This window comes from Chiloscyllium plagiosum, unplaced genomic scaffold (genome assembly GCF_037043375.1).
Source record: "Chiloscyllium plagiosum isolate Xiang-an unplaced genomic scaffold, Cpla_swu_hap1 HiC_scaffold_21, whole genome shotgun sequence".
NCBI lineage: Eukaryota > Metazoa > Chordata > Chondrichthyes > Orectolobiformes > Hemiscylliidae > Chiloscyllium > Chiloscyllium plagiosum.
In genome coordinates, this window is record NW_028270159.1 from 20,338,449 (window position 1) to 20,353,056 (window position 14,608).

General features: G+C 42.9%; 1 protein-coding gene across 4 annotated transcripts in view; it reads right to left on the bottom strand.

Annotated features, from left to right (window-relative positions):
• Positions 1–14,608, bottom strand: part of ttll11 (tubulin tyrosine ligase-like family, member 11) — a 220,687-nt gene that overhangs the window by 118,637 nt on the left and 87,442 nt on the right. For all 4 annotated transcript variants that reach the window (XM_043720260.2, XM_043720262.2, XM_043720259.2 and 1 more), the window contains exon 4: positions 12,387–12,962. In XM_043720260.2, the coding sequence (XP_043576195.1) occupies positions 12,387–12,962 (576 nt within the window). The remainder of the gene's footprint in view (positions 1–12,386; positions 12,963–14,608) is intronic.

Genomic DNA, 14,608 nt, shown 5'->3' on the forward strand with positions numbered 1-14,608 from the left:
ATGTATTCTGTGTCTGCATGCTTAGGACATTACTATTGCAGCTCCCATGCCCTGTTTAGAATCAAGAATTTTGTGTTATATGCAGGTGTGCAGGAAGATCCAGCTCATTAGAATTTTGCTTAATTCATGGGTTTGGATTTTCTGATTGTCAGATAGTTGTTATTCTGGCACATGTAGGAGTTTGATTCCAGCATTGGGTGACTGTGCATGGAGTTTGCACATTCTCCCACTGTCTGCGTGGGTTTCTGTTGGGTGCTGGTTTTCTCAGATTGCTCAAAGATATGGATTGACCATGTTAAATTGTCCTTAGTGACTAGGGATGTGCAGGCTAGGCGAATTGACCATGGTAAAATGCTAAGTTACAGGGATAAGGCAAGAGGCTGCATGTGCGTGCTCTTTGGAGGGTGAGTGCAAACTCAATGGATAAATGGTCACTTTCTGCACTGTAGTGATTCTATGATTCTATTGTATGACTCCTGTTGCACATAAATCCTATAGAAACCCCCATCATAGCAGACTGCAAAGTTATTGCTCAGAAGATTTAAGATTTCACGAGGCAATTCCTCTATGCCTGGAACTTTCTAAAGGTCTCCATTTAAATTGGAAAATTCAGAGGGTGCTGTTGAAATTAAGTAAAACAGCGACACAGGAAAAGTTAGAATATTTTGCACATACATACAGAAAACAGACCACATTTATTTCAGACTCTCCAACAAATGCCACATTCCACAGATCACTTAGAACATAGAACATAGAAGAATACAGCGCAGTACAGGCCCTTTGGCCCTCGATGTTGCGCCGATCCAAGCCCACCTAACCTACACTAGCCCACTATCCTCCATATGCCTATCCAATGCACGTTTAAATGCCCATAATGAAGGAGAGTCCATCACTGCTACTGGCAGGGCATTCCATGAACTCACGACTCGCTGAGTAAAGAATCTACCCCTAACATCTGTCCTATACCTACCCCCCCTTAATTTAAAGCTATGCCCCCTTGTAATAGCTGACTCCATACGTGGAAAAAGATTCTCACTGTCGACCCTATCTAAACCCCTAATCATCTTGTAAACCTCTATCAAGTCACCCCTAAACCTTCTTTTCTCCAATGAAAACAGCCCCAAGTGCCTCAGCCTTTCCTCATACGATTTTCCTACCATACCAGGCAACATCCTGGTAAACCTCCTCTGCACCCGTTCCAGTGCCTCCACATCCTTCCTATAGTATGGCGACCAAAACTGCACACAATACTCCAGATGCGGCCGCACCAGAGTCTTATACAACTGCAACATTACCTCAGTACTCCGGAACTCAATTCCTCTACCAATAAAAGCCAGTACGCCATATGCCTTCTTCACCGCACTATTTACCTGGGTGGCAACTTTCAAAGATTTGTGTACATGGACACCAAGATCTTTCTGCTCATCCACACTACCAAGTATCCGACCGTTAGCCCAGTACCCCATCTTTTTATTACTCTTACCAAAATGAATCACCTCACACTTAGCTACATTGAACTCCATTTGCCACCTTTCTGCCCAGTTCTGCAGCTTATCAATATCCCGCTGTAACCTGCCACATCCTTCCTCACTGTCTACCACTCCTCCGACTTTCGTATCATCCGCAAACTTGCTCACCCAACCTTCTAACCCCTCTTCCAGGTCATTTATAAAAATGACAAACAGCAATGGTCCCAAAACAGATCCTTGCGGAACACCGCTAGTGACAGCACTCCAAGATGAAGCTTTGCCATCAACTACTACCCTCTGTCTTCTTCCAGCCAGCCAACTCCTAATCCAAACCTCCAACTCACCCTCAATGCCATACCTCTGTATTTTTTGCAGTAGTCTACCATGGGGAACCTTATCAAACGCCTTACTAAAATCCATATACACCACATCTACTGCTTTCCCCTCGTCCACCTCCTTAGTCACCTTCTCAAAGAATTCAATAAGGTTTGTGAGGCACGACCTGCCCTTCACAAAACCATGCTGACTATCCTTGATCACATTATTCCTATTCAGATGTTCATAAATCCTATCCCTTACAATTCTCTCTAAGATTTTACGCACAACAGAAGTGAGACTCACCGGCCTATAGTTACTCGGGTTATCCCTACTCCCCTTCTTAAACAAGGGAACCACATTTGCTAGCCTCCAATCTTCTTGCACTACTCCTGTAGACAACGAGGACATAAAAATCAAGGCCAATGGCTCTGCAATCTCCTCCCTTGCTTCCCAGAGAATCCTAGGATAAATGCCATCAGGCCCAGGGGACTTATCTATTTTCACCCTTTCCAGGATTTCCAACACCTCTTCTCTACATACCTCAAAGCCATCCATTCTACTTAATTGTGACTCGGTACTCACATCGACAACAATGTCCTGTTCCTGAGTGAATACTGACGAAAAGTATTCATTCAGTGTCTCCCCAATCTCTTCAGCCTTCACACGCAACTTCCCACTACTATCCTTGACTGGACCTATTCCTACCCTAGTCATTCTTTTATTCCTGACATACCTATAGAAAGCCTTAGGGTTTTCCCTAATCCTACCAACTAAGGACCTTTCATGTCCCCTCCTTGCTGCTCTTAGCTCTCTCTTCAGGTCCTTCCTGGCTACCTTATAACTCTCAATCGCCCCAATTGAACCTTCACGCCTCATCTTTACATAGGCCGCCCTCTTCCATTTAACAAGGGATTCCAATTCCTTATTAAACCACGGCTCCCTCACACGACCCTTTCCTCCCTGCCTGACGGGTACATACTTATCAAGGACACTCAATAGTTGCTCCTTGAACAAGCTCCACATATCAATTACACCCTTGCCTTGAAGCTTACTTTTCCAGGCCACACATCCTAAGTCATGCCTCACCGCATCATAATTTCCCTGCCCCCAGCTATAACTCTTGCCCTGTAGTGCACTCTTATCCCTCTCCATCATGAGAGTAAAAGTCACCGAATTGTGGTCACTGTCCCCAAAGTGCTCACCTACCTCTAATTCTAACACCTGGCCTGGTTCGTTACCCAGAACCAAATCCAGTATGGCCTCACCTCTTGTTGGCCTATCTACATATTGTGTCAGGAAACCCTCCTGCACACATTGGACAAACACTGACCCATCTAACGAACTTGAGCTATAGCTTTCCCAATCAATATCAGGAAAGTTAAAGTCCTCCATAACAACCACCCTATTACTTTCACTCTTCTCTTGAATCATCCTCGCAATCCTTTCTTCTACGTTTCTAGGACTATTAGGGGGCCTGTAAAAAACTCCTAACAGGGTGACCTCACCTTTCCTATTCCTAACCTCAGCCCAAACTACCTCTGATGGCGAGTCTTCATCCATCGTCCTTTCCACAGCTGTAATACTATCTTTGACAAGCAATGCCACACCTCCCCCTCTTTTGCCCCCACCTCTGACCCTACTAAAACATTTAAACCCTGGAACTTGCAACAGCCAATCCTGTCCCTGTTCTACCCATGTCTCCGTAATAGCCACAACATCGAAGTCCTTATAACCTCCTCAGACCTTGACCTGACACCTGCAAGACCAGACACTCATTCACTGCTCCAGGTCAGATTCCCCTTCACCTACTCTGGACTCAAACCCCACTTTTCTCTACTCTGGACCCCTTCATCTCACGGGCCGACCACTTTGACCCACTATGGAACTGCCACCCTACCACCCAATTGAGGCCTTTGCCCAGTCAAGACCAAACCACCCCAGCTCTGTACCTGGCCACCTTTCATTCCTCTGGGGCCTGACCACCCTTTACCTCCCTCACTTAATACTCTAAGCTTGGTTCACAGACACCTTCTCTCCACCACCTCAAAGATAATATAGTAGTGAACCATAAGACATGTGACATAATTAAATTTTGAAAGTAATAAATAAACTTTACAAGGTATTGCCATTTAAGTTGTTTCTTTGTTACTGTAGTGATTGTAACAAGGTCAGCTAGGTACACCTCATAAAAAATGAGTTTCCTGAATGGACTAGATTAATAACCTCAATCAGGGATTCCTGCCTCACATAATAATAGGGGTGTCATACATTCCATTCACTCAGAGCTGGAAGACTGTCAAGGACTCTCCACGTGTAAAGAAAGAGAGACTTGGTGACAGGATATCAGTGGAGTTATTTCATTGGCAACAAGAATGGAATTAATGATGTAACCATGCAAAAGCACCTATTAGCTGAAGCCCAACTAGACTTCAAACAGACAATACAACAGGCTTTATTATTGGAAAATGTGGCAAGGGGAGCATATGAGTTGCAGGGAATGGACACCCTCACCAGTCCGACTGAGCGTGGAGAAAACCACTTGAGCGGAGATAATTGCATAGCCTCACTCAGGACATATCCTGAACAGAGGAAATCCAGGTCAGCCCACAGAAAAACCCCAAAACAAAGCCAAGCCCAGGCCAAATGGTTAAAATTTTCTTCATGATTCAGGCCAGTAGTTGTTGCCAGTATGCAGATTTTGAGGCAGCAAAAGAGTCCCATGAGACCTAAACTGAGTAGGCCATATGCAGGACAGTGTGCACCCAATCAAGTTTTGAACAGTTAAATTGCTCAGCAACATCCAAATCAGAATTAATCAAAATAAACATTTGGTTAAATGGTCACTTGATTCTAATGGAGGTCAATACTAGTGTGGCCGTTTCAGTGATCGCAGAACCAGTCTTCAACAAAATTCACTTTGGATTCCAACTCTTAGGTTTGCGCAAGACCTTAGCTAGGCTGAGAAACTATACTGAGGAACCTTTACAGACTAAGGATACAACTTCAGTTCCGGTGTCTTATGAGAAGCAGCAGGTTCAGTCACCACTGTGATTATATTAAAAGGCTCTGGCCCAAACTTAATAGAGTGAAATTGCTTGAGAAAGATTCACCTGGCTTGGCTCAACATTTTTCGAATAGAAATTGGCTGCTTGAGTGAAGTCCTAATTAAATGACTGGATGTTTTTCAGGAAAGTGTGGGGAATATCAAAGGAGCTAAGACCACCTTACCTGTTGACAAGGAAGCAATTCCATGAATCTGTAAGGCCCACTGAGTGCCATTTGCCTTACGGGCAAAAGCAGAGACAAAAAATTAGAGGCTGGAAAGTGAAGGAATCACCAAACCTGCCAGTTGATGGAATGGGCAGCGCAGGTTGTACTGATTGTGAATCCCCACAAGTGAGTTTGCCTGTGTGGGAATTTTTATCAAACAATAAAATGCTTCTCGCAGCTGGATAAATACCCAATCCCTCACATAGACAATTTACACGCAAAACTGAGAGGGACTGTCCTTCACAGAGCTGAACACGAGTCATATGTACTTGCAGTTAGAGGAGAGTATTAATAGGCCTGTGTGCACTACTTTATAAGACTATTTGCAACAATAATTTGTTTTTGATGTGAACAGTTATTGTTTAGTCGCATAGATTTTGGAAAAACATTCTATGGAACATACGGGATGATATTTAATGACTAGAAGGCGACACGGTTTACTCCAAAAAGAACACGAGGTGCTGGAGATCTTCGAAACATAAAAGTGAATAAATCTCCAGGACCTGATCAAGTGTATCCCAGTGGGAAGTCAGGAAAGAGATTGCAGGGCCCCCAGCAAAGATATTGGTATAGCCTACAGATACAGGTGAGGTGCAAGAGGACTGAAGTGTGGCTAATAACAAAGAAAATCTAAAACGCAAGAATAGGCCCTTCGGCCCTCCAAGCCTGAGCCGATCCAAATGTACTGTCTAAACCTGTCGGTCAATTCCTAAGAATTTGTATCCTTCTGTTCCCCACCTACTCATACATCTGTCCAGACGCATCTTAAATGAATCTACCGTGCCTGCCTCTACCACCTCTGCTGGCAACGCGTTCCAAATGCCCACCAACCACTGTGTGAAGTACTTGCCGCATGTATCCCCCTTAAACTTTCCACCTCTCACCCTGAAAGCATGACCTTTCATTATGGAATCCTTCACCCTGGGAAAAAGCTTGTTTCTATCCACCCTGTCTACACCCTACATGATTTTGTAAACCTCAGTCAGGTCCCCCCTCAATCTCCTTTTTTCTAGTGAAAATAAACCTAACCTACTCAACCTCTGCCACCGTGGGCGGCACGGCAGAGGTTGAGTAGGTTAGGTTTATTTTCACTAGAAAAAAGGAGGTTGAGGGGGGACCTGACTGAGGTTTACAAAATCATGTAGGGTGTAGACAGGGTGGATAGAAACAAGCACGGTGGCAGTGGGCGGCACGGTGGCACAGTGGTTAGCACTGCTGCCTCACAGTGCCAGAGACCCGGGTTCAATTCCTGCCTCAGGCGACTGACTGTGTGGAGTTTGCACGTTTTCCCCGTGTCTGCGTGGGTTTCCTCCGGGTGCTCCGGTTTCCTCCCACAGTCCAAAAGATGTGCAGGTCAGGTGAATTGGCCGTGCTAAATTGCCCGTAGTGTTAGGTAAGGGATAAATGTAGGGGTATGGGTGGGTTACGCTTCGGCGGGTCGGTGTGGGCTTGTTGGGCCGAAGGGCCTGTTTCCACACTGTAAGTAATCTAATCTAATCTAATCTAATCTAATCAAATCTAATCTCTCTTCATAGCTAGCACCTTCCATAGCAGGCAACATCCTCGTAAACCTTCTCTGCACCCTCTCTAAAGTGTCCATTTCCTTTTGATAACGTGGCGACCAGAACTGTACAGTATTCTAAATGCGGCTGAACCAATGTCTTGTACAATGTTAACATGACTTGCCAGCTGTTATACTCAATACCTCGTCCAATGAAGGTAAGTATACTATATGCCTTCTTGACCACTCTATCCACCTGTGCAGCAACCTTCAAGGTACAATGGACCTGCACTCCCAGATCTCTCTGTCCATCAACTTTTCCCAAGGCTCTTCCATTCATTGTATAATTCGCTCTATAATTAGACTTGTCTAAATGCATCACCTCATATTTGTCTGGATTGAAAGCCATCTGCCACTTTTCCGCCCAACTCTCCAGTCCACCTATATCCTCCTGTATTCTCTGACAGTCCCTTATGCTTTCTGCTACTCCACCAATCTTTGTGTCATCTGCAAACTTGCTGATCATACCAACAGTACACTCTTCTAGATCATTTATGTATATTACAAATAACAGTGGCCCCAATACTGACCCCTGTGGAACACCACTGTTGTTCCTTTTTTTAAAAAAAGAAAGGCTGGAAGGAGAAGCCAAGGAACAATAGACCAGTGAATATGGAACAATACACTGCAGAACTGGCCCTTCAGCCCTCGATGTTGCGTCGACCTGTGAACTCCTCTAAGCTCATCCCCCTACACTATCCCATCATCATGCTTATCCAAGGATCGTTTAAATCTGCCTAATGTAGCTGAGTTAACTACATTGGCAGGCAGGGCATTCCACGCCCTTACCACTCTCGGAGTAAAGAACCTGCCTCTGACATCTGTTTTAAATCTATCACCCCTCAATTTGTAACTATGCCCCCTTGTACAAGCTGATATCATCATCCTAGGAAAAAGACTTTCACTGTCTATCCTATCTAGTTTTCTGATCATCTTATGCGTCTCTATCAAATCCCCTCTTAGATGCCTTCTATCAAATGAGAACAGACTCAAATCTCTCAGGCTTTCCTCATAAGACCTTCCCTCCAGACCAGGCATCATCCTGGTAAATCTCATCTGCACCTTTTCTAATGCTTCTACATCCTTCCTGTAATGGAGTGACCAGAACTTAACACAATATTCCAAGTGCGGCTGCACTAGCGTTATGTATAGTTGCAGAATGACATTATGGCTCTGGAACTCAATCCCTCTACAAATAAAACCTAACACACCCTATGCCTTGTTAACAGCTCTAACAACCTGGCTGGCAACTTTCAGGGATCTATGTCCAATGACCCCAAGATCCCTCTGCACATCCACACTACCAATAATCTTTCCATTGACCCAGTATTCTGCCTTCTTGTTATTCTTCCCAAAGTGAATCACCTCACCTTTAGCTGCATTGAACTCCATTTGCCACCTCTCAGCCCAATTTTGCAGTTTATCCAAATCCCCCTGCAACCTGCAACATTCTTCCAAACTGTTCGCTACTCCACCAACTTTAGTGTCAGCTACAAACTTACTAACCCATCCACCTATGTCTGCATCTAAGTCATTTATAAAAATGACAAAAAGCAATGGTCCCAAAACAGATCCTTATGGCACACCACTAGTAACTGGGCTACAGGCTGAATATTTTGCATCAACCACCAATCTCTGCCTTCATTCAGAAAGCCAGTTTCTAATCCAAACTGCTAAATCACCCTCAATCCCATGCCTCTGCATTTTCTCCAACAGCCTACTATGTGGAACCTTATCAAACTGAAGTCCATGTACACCATGTCAACTGTTCTACCCTCAACCACATGCTTGGTCACTTTCTCAAAAAACTCAATGAGTTTGTGAGACATGACCCGCCTTTGACAAAACCATATTGACTTTCTGAAATGAAATTGTTGCTTGCAAGATGATTATAAATCCTCTCTCTTATAATCCTTCCCAAAACTTTTCCTATAACAGAAATAAGGCTCATTGGTCTATAATTACCTGGGTCATCTCTACTCCCCTGCTTGAACAAGGGCACATTTGCAATCCTCCAGTTCTCTGGTATTAAACCTGTGGACAATGATGACTCAAAGATCAAAGATCAAAACCAAAGGCTCCGCCATCTCTTCCCTAGTTTTCCAGAGAATCCTCTGATAAATCCCATACAGCCAGGAGACTTGTCTACTTTCACTCTTTCTAGAATTGATAACACCTCTTCCTTACTAACCTTGATCCTTTCTAGTCTAATATCTCGTATCTCATTCTTCTCCTCTACAATATTATCCTTTTCTGAGTGAAAACAGATGAGAAATATTCGTTTAGCACTTCTCCGATCTCCACAGGGTCCACACACAACTTCCTACTTCTGTCTTTGACTAGCCCTATTCCTACCCTAGTCATCCTTTCACTCCTCATATACCTATAGATAGCTTTAGGGTTCTCCTTTATTCTATATGCTAAAAACTGTTCATGTCCTCTTTGTTCTTCTTAACTCTCTCTTTAAATCCTTCCTAGCTAATCTGTAACTCTCCTTCGCCTCATCTGAACCATCTCGTCTCATTGTCCCGTAAACTTCCTTCTTCCGTTTAACAAGAGATGCAATTTCTGTAGTAAACCATGATTCCCTTAACTTATCACTTCCTCCCATACCTATCATGGACACGCAATATCTGTTCCTTAAACCTGCTCCACATTTTGATTGTCCCCATCCCCTGCATTTTGCTACCCCATTCTATGCATCCTAAGTTTTGCCTAATCGCATTATAATTGCCCTTGTCCCATTGATAACTCTTGCCCTGTGGCATGTACCTATCCCTATCCATTGCTAAACTAAACGTAACTGAATTATGGTCACTATCTCCAAAGTGCTCACCTACCACTAAATCAAACACCTGGCCTGGTTCATTACCAAGCACCAGATCCAGTGTGGACTCCCCTCTTGTCGGCCTTTCGACATACTGTGTCAGAAAACCCTCCTGCACACATTGAACAAAAACTGCTCTATCTGACATAATAGAGTTATAGCATTTCCAGTCAATGTTAGGGAAGTTAAAGTCCCCCATAATGACCACCCTGCCTTTCACTCCTATGCAGAATCATTTTGCCAATCCTTTCCTCTACCTCCATGGAACTCTGCGTAGGCCTATAAAAAACTCCCAGTGTGACCTCTCCTCTCCTGTTTCCAACCTCAGCCCACACTACCTCAGTAGATGAGTCCTTGTCAAAAGTTCTTTCAGCTACCGTTTTACTATACTTGACTAACAAGGCCACACCTCCCCTTCTTTTACCACCTTCCCTGTTCTTAATGAAAGATCTAAACCCTGGAATCTTCAACATCCATTCCTGATCCTGCTCTATCCACGTCTTTGAAATTGCCACAACATCAAAGTCCCAGGTACCTATCCATGCTGCAAGCTCATCTACCTTATTTCAGATACTTCTGGTGAGGAAGTAGACACACTTCAAACCAGCTTGCTGTCTGCCAGCACATTCCTGTGACCGTGAAATCCTGTCCATGCCCTCCCTACTCTCATCCTCCTGTTCACTGGAATTACACCTCAAGTTCCCATCCCCTTGCTGAGCTAGTTTAAACTCACTCAATTAGCACCAGCAAATTTCACACCCAGGATATTAGTATAGTATGTTGGAGGGGAGCTTGAGAGATAGGAATTACATGCATTTGAAGAGGCAAGGACTGACTAGGGATAGTCAGCATTGCTTTGTGCATGGGAAAATATGTCTCACAAATTTGATTGAAGTTTTTGAGAATGTAACCAAAAAGATTAATGAGGGCATAATGGTAAACATTGGCTACATGGACTTTGTCTTTGACAAGGTTCCACATGATAGACTAATCAGTGAAGTTATATCTCATGGGATTCAGGGAGAGCTTGCCAACTGGATACAAAATTACTTGACAATAGGAGACAGAAATTGTGGTGGAGGTTGGTTTTTCTAAGGGTTGTGACCAGCGGTATTCCACAGGGATTGATGCTGAGTCCACTTTTGTTATATAAATGATTTGGATGAGCATGTAGGAGGCATGATTAGTAAGTTTGTGGATGACACCAAAATTGGTGGTATAGTCAAAAGTGAAGGAGGTTATCGAAGATTAGAAAGAGATCTTGATCAATTGGGCCAATGGACTGAGGGGTGGCAAATGGAGCTGAATTTGATTAAATGCGAGGTATTGCATTTTGGTGGGAGAAACAAGAGGACTTAAACAGTGAATGGTAGGGCCTGAGATAGTGCTGTTGAGGAAGTTTATAGCCTTGAAACTTGCCCTTAAACATTTAGACTAAAATGTAATTTTGACTTATAGAACACATTTACTGCACAATTGAAAATTACCAGGATGTTGCTGGGAGTGGAGGGTTTGAGTTAGAAGGACTGGCTGCGACTTTTTCATTGGAGCATAGGAGGTTGAGGGGAAACCTAATAAAGATTTATAAAATCATGACAGGCATAGGTAAGGTGAATAGCCTTCTTTTCCCTAGGGTGAGGGATTTCAAAACCACACGCCATATTTTTAAGGCAAGAGGAGAAAATTAAAGGATGAGAGGCAACTTTTTCACACAATGGGGGTTCATACGTGGAAGGAACTGTAAGAGGAAATGATAGGTGCAGGTACAATTACGATATGCAAAAGACATTTGGATAGGTACATGAATAGGAAAGGTTTAGAGGGATATGGATCAAATGCAGGCGAGAGAGACTAATTTAGTTTGGGAAACTTGGTTGGCATAGACTAATTGGACTGAAGAATCTGTTTTCGTGCTGTATGACTCAAACCAGAACCATTAATTGTTCACACTTGCTACCTTGTCTTAGTAAAGATCTATGAAATTGGTAAACTAAAAGGGACAAGGAGGTTCAAAAGGGATGATCTTATAAAATTATTGGTATGTTAAAGAATGAATGAGGTGACAGTGAGAGGTGATGTTACTTTTAAAGAACAAGATCAGGAATTAGGCATAAGTTATTTTGCCAATCCAAAATTGACCATGAACTGTTCATATACTGTAGTGCACTAAAAAGCCAATTACAACTCAAGATTCCTTTGATCTTTAAAAGGAGTAGTAAGTAGTAAGAGTTAATAAGGATTGGGTTTTAGTCACTCAATGCTCAAGAAAAAAATCGAAGACAAAAGGAGAACTTCAACAGAACAGAATAGGAAACCTGTGCCCAGTCAGCCAGTCTTGCAAACTGGTGTTCCAATGTGAATAAGCCAACAAAAACACTTTTTATTAAGTATTGTTTCTTTAGTACTTGTCATGATAAACTTAGTATGCTTGAAAACATATTTGTACCTGGAATGGGTCCTATAATTAATCATGACTAGAAACTTTAGATTAGCTCTGTAAATGGCTTGAGTCTTACAAGCCCATCACAAAATCTTAATACTGCAGGCAGCTATAATCAATACTGGATAACTCTAGCACATACACATTTAGCACTTGGCTACAGAACCAAAGAGCATAACTTCATAAGTAAGTGATGTTGTGGGAAATATTAAGTAGACTTGGGGTGTTTCCTCAGAGAAAAAAAAGTAAATCCTTGGCTGTTGTCAGACTCCTCCTGGCAGTCTATTTCAAAGGAGTTTTATAAACAACTACAGTAATTGCCTTCTTGAAATCAGAAGGCCTGAAGAGACCAGTGAATGCCAGAAACAGGACTGTAAAACTTCAATGATTAAGCACTGCAAAGGAAGTCAACAGCTTAATCATAAAACTTATAATTCTGAGATTCATAGACCTGAACACTGCAATATTACAAAGGACAATACAATAACACAACATACTGACCTGAAAGCATGTCGGTCCAGGTTTTCCTGGAGGAATATATGTTTGATGATAAACTTTTAATTCAGGAACCAATGCAATAATAGCCCTAATTACTAAAGTGATAATATCCGACCACATTTTCTTCACATCATAGCCTCGCATAGAAAGCTTGGTTACAATACTTGAAAATGTCCTTTTGCTTCCAGTGTTTACACTGTCAGAATGAATGAAATTTCCACTATGGACATTCAGAGAGTAGTTTGTTAAGTGCATAAATACTCGATGAAAATTTTTACTGTTAGGCTCTTGATATGGTTCTGTACAGAATCTAGACAGACCATCTTTGGCTATGTAGATCTCCAGTGGGTCTAATGATTTGAGCAAGACATACAATCGAATGTCAAATTTCAATTTATCGATCAGTAATGGCTTGCTGATATATTCCTGGACCACTGCTGGCTTGCTATGGAGGTTGGCCAACATTCGGACATCATTAGAATCTTTAATGAGGTAGATTCCATCACCTTGGGATCCTCCATCTGGCTTTACAATAAAAGTAGGTTTCCAAGATGAATCATTTTCTTTTGACACACGTACCTACATGTAAAAACAAAGTTAACATTAAATGGTTTAAATAGCAGTAATGTCTTTTCAATTACTCAGTAACGATACTAAATGAATATTTTGCATCAGTATTTACTGTGGAAAAGTATATGGAAGATATAGACTGTAGGGAAATAGATGGTAACATCTTGCAAAATGTCCAGATTACAGAGGACGAAGTGCTGGATGTCTTGAAACGGGTAAAGGTGGATAAATCCCCAGGACCTGATCAGGTGCACCCAAGAACTCTGTGGGAAGCCAGAAAACTGATTGCTGGGCCTCTTGCTAAGATATTTGTATCATTGATAGTCATAGGTGAGGTGCCGGAAGACTGGAGGTTGGCAAACGTGGTGCCACTGTTTAAGAAGGGTGGTAAAGATAAGCCAGGGAACTATAGATCGGTGAACCTGACCTCGGTGGTGGGCAAGCTGTTGGAGGGAATCCTGAAGGGCAGGATGTACATGTATTTGGAAAGGCATGGACTCATTCGGGATAGTCAACATGGCTTTGTGCGTGGGAAATCATGTCTCACAAACTTGATTAAGTTTTTTGAAGAAGTAACAAAGAGGATTTTGATGAGGGTAGAGCAGTAGTTGTGATCTATATGGACTTCAGCAAGGCATTTGACAAGGTTCCCCATGGGAGTCTGATGAGCAAGGTTAGATCGCATGGAATACAGGGAGAACTAGCCATTTGGATACAGAACTGGCTCAAAGGCAGAAGACAGAGGGTGGTGGTGGAGGGTTGTTTTTCAGACTGGAGGCCTGTGACCAGTGGAGTGCAACAAGGATCGGTGCTGGGTCCTCTACTTTTTGTCATTTACATAAATGATTTGGATGCGAGCATAAGAGGTACAGTTAGTAAGTTTGCAGATGACACCAAAATTGGAGATGTAGTGGACAGCGAAGAGGGCTACCTCAGATTACAACAGGATCTGGACCAGATGGGCCAATGGGCTGAGAAGTGGCAGATGGAGTTTAATTCAGATATATGCGAGGTGCTGTATTTTGGGAAAGCAAATCTTAGCAGGATCTAATAACTTAATGGTAAGGTCCTAGGGAGTGTTGCTGAACAAAGAGACCTTGGAGTGCAGGTTCATAGCTCCTTGAAAGTGGAGTTGCAGGTAGATAGGACAGTGAAGAAGGCGTTTGGTATGCTTTCTTTTATTGGTCAGAGTATTGAGTATAGGAGTTGGGAGGTCATGTTGCGCTGTACAGAACATTGGTTAGGCCACTGTTGGAATATTGCACATAATTCTGGTCTCCTTCCTATCGGAAAGATGTTGTGAAACTTGAAAGGGTTCAGAAAAGATTTACAAGTATGTTGCCAGGGTTGGAGGATTTGAGCTATAGGGAGAGGCTGAACAGGCTGGGGCTGTTTTCCCTGGAGCATTGGAGGCTGAGGGGTGACCTTATAGAGATTTACAAAATTATGAGGGGCATGGATAGGCAAAAGTCTTTTCCCTGGGGTCGGGGAGTCCAGACTAGAGGGCATATGTTTAGGGTGAAAGGGGAAAGATATTAAAGAGACCTAAGGGGCAACCTTTTCACGCAGAGGGTGGTGCATGTATGGAATGAGCTGCCTAAGGAAGTGGTGGAGGCTGGTTCAATTGGAACATTTAAGAGGCATTTGGATGGGTA